The sequence below is a fragment of the Sugiyamaella lignohabitans genome, chromosome B (assembly GCF_001640025.1).
Source record: "Sugiyamaella lignohabitans strain CBS 10342 chromosome B, complete sequence".
In the NCBI taxonomy this organism is placed as follows: domain Eukaryota; kingdom Fungi; phylum Ascomycota; class Dipodascomycetes; order Dipodascales; family Trichomonascaceae; genus Sugiyamaella; species Sugiyamaella lignohabitans.
Window position 1 is genome coordinate 2,202,162 of NC_031674.1, and position 9,840 is coordinate 2,212,001.

General features: G+C 50.7%; 2 protein-coding genes across 2 annotated transcripts; both read right to left on the reverse strand.

Annotated features, from left to right (window-relative positions):
- Positions 1-2,139: 2,139 nt before the first annotated feature.
- RSC2 (Rsc2p) lies at positions 2,140-4,494 on the reverse strand (the record flags this gene model as incomplete). The annotated part of the gene is made up of 1 exon (XM_018879655.1): positions 2,140-4,494. One exon carries the CDS (start codon positions 4,492-4,494, stop codon positions 2,140-2,142), a length of 2,355 nt encoding a protein of 784 aa, XP_018737551.1.
- A 566-nt stretch (positions 4,495-5,060) lies between these two features.
- SCW4 (Scw4p) lies at positions 5,061-6,242 on the reverse strand (the record flags this gene model as incomplete). The annotated part of the gene is made up of 1 exon (XM_018879656.1): positions 5,061-6,242. One exon carries the CDS (start codon positions 6,240-6,242, stop codon positions 5,061-5,063), a length of 1,182 nt encoding a protein of 393 aa, XP_018737552.1.
- Between the last annotated feature and the right edge of the window lie 3,598 nt (positions 6,243-9,840).

A 9,840-nucleotide genomic window follows, 5' to 3' on the forward strand; every position in this document is an offset into this window, starting at 1 on the left:
ATTAAATTTATTGATGCTATTACAAAGAATAAAGTACAAAAGAGTTAAAGTCATAATTAGTCCCGGTGTCCGTCTATTAATAAATAATTGTGATTGTTTTACTGATTCTGTCCGACTGATCGTTAGCGCCTCCATTTCATTGGTCTCTACTACTGGGCGACTTCTGTTACTTCCTAGATCAAAGTAATTCCGATTCTCTTTCCGATTGGGGTTCCATCACTGAATCGCAGCCAAGGAGGCGCATAAACAGTGTTCTTCCAATGTCGTTGATTGATGAATCGCAGCCAAGGAGGCGCGAAACACCATTTGTCGTTTCAGGAATCGAAAATTACAAGTGTTGGATCAAACTAGAAATGAAGTGCCTTGATGTAGAGATGTGGACCAGAATTAATGGGACGCTAGATCAGTCTGACATTCAATCAGTAGTTTAACTGGGTACCATCCAAGCTCCCGGAAGAGGAGCCAGGTGGTGAGGATGAAGGTGGAGGAGGTGGTGGAGTTTGACTGATAGGGGCCCAAAATGCCCGCTTGATACAATCGATCTTAGTACTGAACCGATAATGATAATACAGTGATGATGATTGAAAGTCTTTGATACCTAATACTTCATCTGGGCCCCGGGGTCTGAGTGCCCCATATAGACGTTCACCAAATTTTTGTTGTGGGATAACGATGGGGGCCATTGAAAACTTGAGCTTGACTGGTTCTTCTTCTTTCACCATGGATTGACTTTCAACTAATGTTTCACACAACTCAATACCATAGCCACTCTCGGCGTCAGGTTCAAAGTAGTCCGGATAAGGTTCCACTGGGATGGTTGCCAGTTCTTCTTCTTCTTCTTCTTGGTTGGGCTCAGTCTCTGTGTGGTTGTATTCCTGGCCTCTCAATTGTTCGCGTTCATCATCCCCTGATTGGGCTCTAACTCCCCAACTGCTGACTTGTTTCTTCAACTTGTGAATATGTTCTGAAATACAATTCCATCTCTCAATAATCGGGGTCACTTCTTGGTGTGACACATAATACCATGCATCAATAATCGGGGTCACTTCTTCCTGGATCGCCCTACAAACAACAACTTTCACAGTAGACCAGTAATGCCAACCAAATTGGTGTATCTCTTTCCGATATACCGTTGAAAATATAATCAGCCCAAATAATAAACTGATAATTAAACGAATACAACTGGGAATGAAATAACCATTCGAATTCGCAATAACAACCGGCATTGGTGAAAACTCTCTAGTAATCACCACCAAGTCTTTACAAGTGGGAACAACAGCAACCAAGTCTTGACAACTAGGAATAACAACAACCAAATCCTTAACACTCACAATAACGTCTTTAATAACCTTCTCAATCACTGCCAACTCCGAACAAGGTTCAACAAACACAACAAGTTCCTTAGACATAGTCTCCCTCGGCTTAAACAGCCCAAACAGCCAATTGACACACTGAATGTACCCAATCATTGCAAACAACAAACTAATAGTAATGTTCACAAACAGTTGATAAATAGTGATTCAACCGAAAAATCAGGTAAAAATAATCCTAAAAACAGTCCTTAACGAGTCTTGCAGTCCTTTCACACACTTTCCTACTGGAGAGGAAAAAAGAGAAAAGAGAGAAGAAAGAAGCAGAAAGTGGGAATTCATGCATCGTTTAAAATAATCAGCGAGCACAGAGCACATGATCCCCTTACCCGCAGCGCACATCCGTCTATCCAGGGTCCTCAGGGTCCACCTATGAACCACCCGTCAATACGCCCATAATAGAAGTCAATTAAGAGCCAACGAACAGCTGTGTCCAAGCACAAACATCTTCCGTCACCAGTTTGTGGTTGGCTCCGTTATTTTCTATCCTGAACCCACACACTCGGGCTCGGACCAGCTATCTCAGGGGTATGCATGTAAACAAATGCACAGCCTTGCGTTATCAGGCGCAGGGTCTGCATGATCCCTGCATACGCCGAGTGCTGGACATGCCTCCGGCGGCTGGGGCTCCGCCTCATACCCTGGTTGTGCTTCACGCGAAGCGGCAGGGACCGTGGATGCACCGACTCGAGCGGAGCGAGAGGAGCAGTGGGGTCTGGGGCGCAGCCCCAGCCGCCGGAGGCAGACCAGAATTAGTTTATTAAATAAGTTACTTTTGCTCCTGTTTGAGACGCCAGGCCAGGTACTTCGCCGAGTGGCCGACTGTGGAGCGAGAGCTGGGAACGCGCTGTTCAGAATCGTCGCCGACATCGTAGCCTGCACCTTGCAATTGGAAGTTGTAGCCGAGTTCTTTGCGGATGTGATGGGTCACATGTCGGTCGGGGATCCATAGGGGAGTGGATGCAAACCACAGCATTTGGTTTGTTCTCGACTGCTTGGCCACTCCATGAAGTTGTTTTACAGGTAGCAGGTTTTGAACAGTTGGTGGCAATGTGAATGTGGTGGGAGTGATTGGTGGTACACCTCCTTGGAATTGTAAATGAGGTGGTAATGCTCCAGGAACGGCACCGATTTGTCGGTTCACATATGGCGAACCACGTCCTGCGAGAGTGGCTCCTGGAGTCATGGATCCTGGTCCCATAGGAGCAGCGAATCGCGTGTTGCCGGCAGAAGGAGGCACAACAAGCGATACGTTCGCACTTTGAGCACCGGGTCGTGGTCGTGAAGTACGAAGGGCATTTCCAATAGGACCAAAAGGACCCACGACATCACCTTGACCCTCGGGAGTAGGCAGCTCGAGTGGCTCTTTGGCATCAGGAGGCCGCTTATATACCCCACCAACAATAGGAGGAGCGTTGTCAGCACCCATTTTAGGCTCGGGAAGTGGGTCGTCGTCTGTAGCGTTCTCTGGTAACAGGTTCTTAATTGGCGAGGGCAGTTTCCTGAGTGACAAGGGTCTCTCGTAGTAATCTATCTCATACTCGATATGACGAACCTCGTCAGGAAGACATGCTTTCCATGTTCTAATACGGTTAAACGTCTTATCAACCTCGTTATATCTGTTGTCACAGCAGTAAACCATGGTTCGAGGCGTCACACTAGAAGGACGACCTCTGATATATCGTGACACAAACATTACAAAACACTTTTCAAGAATCTCGCTCACTAAATGGTCTCTATATTGACCGGATTTGAAAACCTCATTCTCGTAAAATACCCGGTCGTATCTGTGTACAGTCTGCTCGGGTCGGAAATACCAGCATACATTGACCCATTTTTGGCCATCAGAAACCTGCCAGATACGGAAGATTTGGCCAATAATTGGCTTGGCCGGGTCATTAGGATTACTCAAATGAACCCAGTCACCAACTGTATACTTTTCACCTCGATGATCGAACTCGTCAAGCGGCAAACGTGCAGTTCTGGCATGACTCGATTCGAGGTCTTGGTACGCCGAGTCGGGTTTCTTTTTCTCTTCGTCAGCAGTAAATTCCATAACTTTTGATAAAGTTTCTGCGTCTTGATAAATCTGCGAACCTTTAGTGTTAAACTGTTTGGCATTCTCAAACATCAGATTCATATCAGCAAGAAACATCTCCACAGACTGGTACTTTCTTCCCTTGATATTCTTTTTTATCTGATCCAATGAGATTGGATGTTGGATTACTGTGTAATAATCTGGATACATCTTGCCATCAGGCAGTCGTTCAAAAGGAGCCGACAGGACTCGTCCCGTAGACTCGATTCTTTCTCTACGAATGGCACGAAGAATGTTCTTGATTCTGTGTTCATGAGGCTTGTCTACAATTGGAGGTCTTCCTCGTCGTTTGCTTTTACGTTCATTATCTAGAGACGCAGCTGCTTGACGAGCATCTTCTTCTTCCTCCTCGCGCTTTCTCCGCTGTCCAAGCAACACTGACCGACGAGGTCTAGAACTTCTTCGTTTGGCACCAGGTCCATATCCATCGTCGTCGTAGTCATCCTCGTCATCGTCATTATCATCGTCATCTCCATCATCATCATAATCATTCTGACCAGACGTCACACTGGGCTCTTCATAATACGGTTCATCGTCGTTATCAGACCCATCAGGCAGTGGTCCGATCTCGGGATATTTCAGCTGTTCTTCAGTGTATCTACCAGTCTTTCGCAACGTCTCAATAACTACGTCACGTAAATAATTGTCTACAACCACCGCATCTGCGTAAATGGTGCTGCTTTTGCGGTTGAACACCCGTGCATTGTACGTAATCTGGGCAAAGTCCCGGATATACTCTGCCACATCGGTGTACTTTTTCTGAGCAATATTCTGCTTTATCCGGTACAGCGAGAATGGCCGTTTAATAATCTTATAATACGCAGTCAGCCTTCTCTCAGGCAGAGCGTGAAACACATTGGCTGCCTTGTGGTCACCGGCATCCAGCTCATAAACGCCATCCAGCAATTGCTTCATCAGCTGCTGTTCGCTCACTTCTCCTCCACCAGTCTCGCCACCACCAATCTCGCTCCCACTGGCCACATCACTGCCAGTCACAACATCTTTGTGCTCCTCGTTCTCCGACATCCTTCACTCTCTCCTCAGATCGTGACGCGTCTAACCCACATGCCAATCCACAATTTTCCTACTTCACCACCTGCGCCGCACACGCCGCACACGCCGCTTGTGACAGGGTCCGGACCGGGCGCTGCCTCCGGCGGCTGGGGCTCCGCCCCAGACCCTGCTGCTCCTCTCGCTTCGCTCGAGTCGGGCGTCGGGGGTCCAACGACCGAGGAGAGAGCGAGAACAGTGGTATGCTTAAAACGGGGTTTGTGCAGTTTCAGAGGAGCTTAGCTCCGTGTGAGAGGGGCCAATTGAGTGCCTGGAAAGACCTGTCTATTAATATTACCCCTGCCTGTTTCCTGGGATTGTTTCCTAAGCCGTAGCAGCCTGGGAATGCCGTTTTAACTGGGGTAAATGAAAAGATCGACGCCGCTAAACCGGGGTCAGGGACCCCTACGCCCGACTCGAGCGAAGCGAGAGGAGCCGCGGGGTCTGGGGCGCAGCCCCAGCCGCCGGAGGCACGCACCAAAGTAAATATAAAGTGTATTCTTTACAAAAAAGTACTAGAAAACAGGGAGAAAAGTAAAGGCTTAGTTGCCGTTGCCGTAGATTCCCCAGTATTGCTCGACGTTGAGGTAGCCGGGAGCCTTCCAGAGGTCGTTGAAGGCGTTGAAGACAATACAGTCGTTGCCGACAGAGCTCTTGAGAGCAGAGACAGCGGTTTGGAGGTTTTCGGACGAAGGAACGGCGACTCCGTTGGAGTCACCTTGGCTGGGCCAGCCGGACTCGGAGATGAGGACAGACTTGGCACCGTTACAGGCAGAGTAGACACGTTGGATTTGGAGAAGAGCCCATTGACCGGCTTGAGAAGCAGTAACACCACCGTCAAAGAAGGCGTGAGCATTGACAGCCATGTAGTCAGAGTATTGACAGAGCTCAGGGTTGTTGATGACAGCAATGAAAGTGTCAACAGCAACAACAGGACCAGTGTATCCGTAAGATTGGAGAATACCACGGGCTTGGCCGACAAGAGAACCGACTTGGGCAGGGGTGGCTTGACCACCGTTAACAAGCTCGTTACCAATGGAGATGGTGTGGATGACACTCCAATCGTTGTTGATACCGTCCTTGATGGTACCAAGGTCACCAGCAACGTTACCAATGTCGTAGACACCGGCAAACAACTTTTGTCCAGGAGCAAGAGCAGCATAGACATTAGCGACTTGGTTACAGTCAACACCGTAGATACGGATGACGTTGTAACCAGTGAGCTCAGCAAGGTCGGCAGCGACTTGAGAAGCAGACTTACAACCACCGCTGTTGGTGTAAGGAGAGTAAGAGATACCAAGGGCACCGGCACTACCAGCAGAACCGCTAGGAGAAGAAGAACCCGAGCCGGAAGAAGGAGCAGCAGCAGCGGCAGAAGAACTGCTGGACTCAGCAGGAGCAGGAGCAGGAGCGGCAGGAGAAGAAGCAGCAGCAACAGTAGCAAAAGAAGTGGCAGCTGGAGGAGGGGCCTGAGGAGCAGGAGCAGAGTATGCGCTGTTGGCAGCAGCAGCAACAACTGGGTTGACAACAGCAGTAGCCAAGTCATTGGCAGCAGAAACAACAGCAGTGGCAGCAGCAGCATTGGCAGTCACATAGTGGGTAACTTGAACAGTTTCATACTCAACAACAGGTTCACGCTTGTGTTGGTGATGACCGTGTTGGATAGGTTGGGCAAGAGCACCAGAAATGGCAGTAGCCAAAGAAAGAATAGCAGAGTACTTCATAATGAAAGGCGATAAGTGATCAGTTTGAAATAGGGGGGTAACGTATAATAAGTTCAAACAAACGAGGTTTAAATCCAAATGTCGTCAATAAGAATACTGATAATCAAAAAGTCGAAATATGGGCCGAAAACGTTAATATCAAATTACGAGTCGAGGCAACCAAAAAATAAAAGGTAATAAGGTAATCAAAATCAATAAAGTGAAATAAGTCGAGAAACAAACAGTAGCAAAAGACCAGCTTTAGTCACGAGTTTCTGAGATTCAAGTTAATGACGATAAAAAAATATAACAAAACGAGAAATATAAAGGAATGTGGGCTTAAAAACACGGGGGATTTCGCGAAAAGACGAGAGCTCGAGTTTAAAAGAACGACGTTGGAGTTTTTTTTGGGGGTTGGCTTTTTTTTTTCAAAAAGTTTGTTGACTGATCGAACGTGACGAAGAAGAAAAAGAAGAAGAGAAAAAAAAAAAGGAGAACCTGTCGCAACTGGCGACCCGGTTAGTTTTATGTGACCAGTAGCGAGCTGCCAGGCCCCGTTGCCGATAGAAACAGGGCTAGGAATGTAAATAAGAACCACTAACGCACATTACCTGTTTAGGCTCTGATATACATTGTGCATTGTGCATACTTAACCGGGTCCTCAGAAGGTAACGGTGAGCTGCAGGTAGAAAAAAAAAATAAACCATCCCCCATAAAAAGCAATTCTCTTCCCTCACGAGCACCGCTGGGCCTTTCTTCCTACCGGGGGGCACTTGGGGGGCCTAGGGGAGCTTTCGGGGGTGGGTGCTGCCTCCGGCGGCTGGGGCTTCGCCCCAGACCCCGTGGCTCCTCTCGCTTCGCTCGAGTCGGGCGTCGGGGATGGGCAGCGTCGTGGGAGGAAGTGTTAGGGTGGTTAGGGGCGAATTGGGCCGGTGCGAGGTGGGTCTGATCACGGTTGTTGTTGCCGTTGCTGCTGACCTTTTTCCAGGCTGGACTCCCCCGGGTTCAGCTCAAACCTACCCGGCCCGAGGCAAGTGCCCCCTCGCAGTCTCAGTGCCATGCCCCAAACCGCTCGCGAAGCGAGCACAACGGGGTCTGGGGCAGCGCCCCAGCCGCCGGAGGCAGACTCCCCTCCCCCCTTCGCAATGGAACAGGGGGCTACAGGAAAAGCAATCAACGGTTGCATGGCCAGGCAGGAGCTCCCAGCGACAGCGGGGCCTGCGATGGCATGGCTGGCTGGAGGCCGTGCAGGGCCTGTTTTTAAGGGGTACTTAACCCCCTGAACAGGGGGCCGTGCAGCGCATGGTTAGAGATGGGCTGCTGGTAGCGGCCTTGCGAGCAATTGCTGGGCACGGTTAGCGTGGCCGGCCCGTCGAGGCTGCTAGACTGTGAAACCCCCCTATCTCTTGGCTAGATCTTGGCTGGCTAGCAGCCGACCAGCAGCTGGAACTGGCTAGTAACTTGGCTGCTGGGTTTTTAGCCGAAGTATCACTGGCTGGCTAGCCTCTGTTGGCAGTTGACTGCCGGTTGTGTCAGTCGGTTAGACTGGCTCGGGTCCGGCTTGGCCTCAACAAATAACGGCGCCAGCGTCAGGGGGAGCTTAAAGTGGTTGAGTGAGAGCCGTCGTTCAATTGACCGGCTGCTGCTGCTGCTGCTGCCAACTGGTTTTGGGCTGGTCAGGCTTGAATATCATGCCCGCTGTTAGACTGCTACTTCTAGACCCCGCCAAGTCGCTAGCTAATCTTGCGATGTGTTGCTCGTTGTTGTTGTTGTTATTTTTTTGATTGACAGATAGACAGATTGACTGTCGCGGGATAACGGACGACTCAGCCAGACTCAGCAGACTGCCCGAGCCTGCTGAGCTGCTACTAGCTTCCGGTGCTCCCTGTCTATCGCGCCAATCTTTTTTTTTTGCTAATAGACTATATCTCGACGCCCAATTGTATACCAACTGTATACAAGTCGTTGCTTTTTTAATTCTTTATTTACGCTGATTGTTTCTTTTTTATGTTTTTAATTATTTTTCAGTCCTAATTGAATCCCAGCATCGCTCCCCTGTTGGCCAGTTTATCAGCAGTCCAGGCTATCTGTCGAGTCTATCGATGGACAGCCAACTCTAACTTTGGCACAACCCTGCCGCCTCAATCCGGCCGGTGTGGCTATAACTGCTCCCTCACCCTCTGCCAGTTCTGCTGCTAATGCTACTGCTGCCACAGGCAAAATGCCACCACCCCAGGGCCAAGACCCCTCTGTCCCTCTTTTCCCCTACTGGCGGCAAATGCCGCGGCCTGGAGCTGCAGCAGTCCAATCTCTGATCGCGAGAATGGCATTTTAGGCGTGAAAACAAACAATCCGCATTGGAATGAGCACCTGTCCGATCTAGGTAACTGACGCACAGCACGCGAGTCTAAATGATCGCGCTAGTCAACATCCTCATCTCTCTCACTACAATCAGCCCGTCAGCCAAGACTTGTCTGTTTCGGTGTTCTTGGGGGGAGGGGTCTGCCTCCGGCGGCTGGGGCGCTGCCCCAGACCCCGTTGTGCTCGCTTCGCGAGCAGCGCCCGGCCGGTGCTGCTCCTGCTGCTGCTGGCTCGGTTCCTGTGGGAAGGTGGGGAGGCCGCCAGGGTTTTCCAACCATTTTCTGTATGCTGGCTGCTGGTCTCAGTTGTCTGTGACTGCCTCAGTCGCCAACAGACAATCTGCCTAATTACCTGACGCGTGTCTATGTGTCACTTTATTAATTGAGGCAGGCTGCTGCCGGCTGACTGACTCCAATAAACCGATATTAATTATATTGGCTGTACCTCATATCCAATATACAGGTGCATGTTACCTGCTGCTACCGCTGCTGCTGCTGCTATTGATTCTGCTATTACTGCTGGTTCTGCTGCCTCCTGGTGCCATCCATGCGTATGCACTTACAGCTATATAATACTACACCACTGATAAATAATAATAAAAATAATCGGGAGTGGCTGCTCGGCTGCTGGATCCTCACTCCCCCCTGCTGCTGCTTATGCCCGTCGCTCCTCGGCCCCACCCCCCTAAACTCCAAACTCCAAAGCCTCTCCGGCCCCTCCCCACGTCGCTCGCGAAGCGAGCACAACGGGGTCTGGGGCAGCGCCCCAGCCGCCGGAGCAGGCCCCCCTCCCCCTCACGCACCCGGGACCACCCATGCCGTCATAGCGCCTGCCGGACAGAGACGGCGGCATAAAGTGGCCCCACCGGCATGGCCCGTTTCAGGTCGGTTTCAAGCCTGTTTCATCCAGCGGGCTGCAGCGCAAGCCGGGCTGGGGGGTGTGCCTCCGGCGGCTGGGGCTCCGCCCCAGACCCTGGTTGCTCTTGCTTCGCAAGAGAGGCTTGGCGGGGCCGTCGACGCAGACGACTCGAGCGCAGCGAGAGGAGCAGCGGGGTCTGGGGCGCAGCCCCAGCCGCCGGAGGCACACTGGCTCCACCAGCGTCTTATTACATGGGACATATAATATTATAGGGGAGTATGTCCGATAAATTGCTTGGTGCAGGGGTGGCAGCTGGACGTGTGCGTGATTGGGCTTGGCTATTGGTTAGATAGGACTGACGTTTGGCGGTCAGGGGTAGTGGACGGCACTGGCTGGTGGG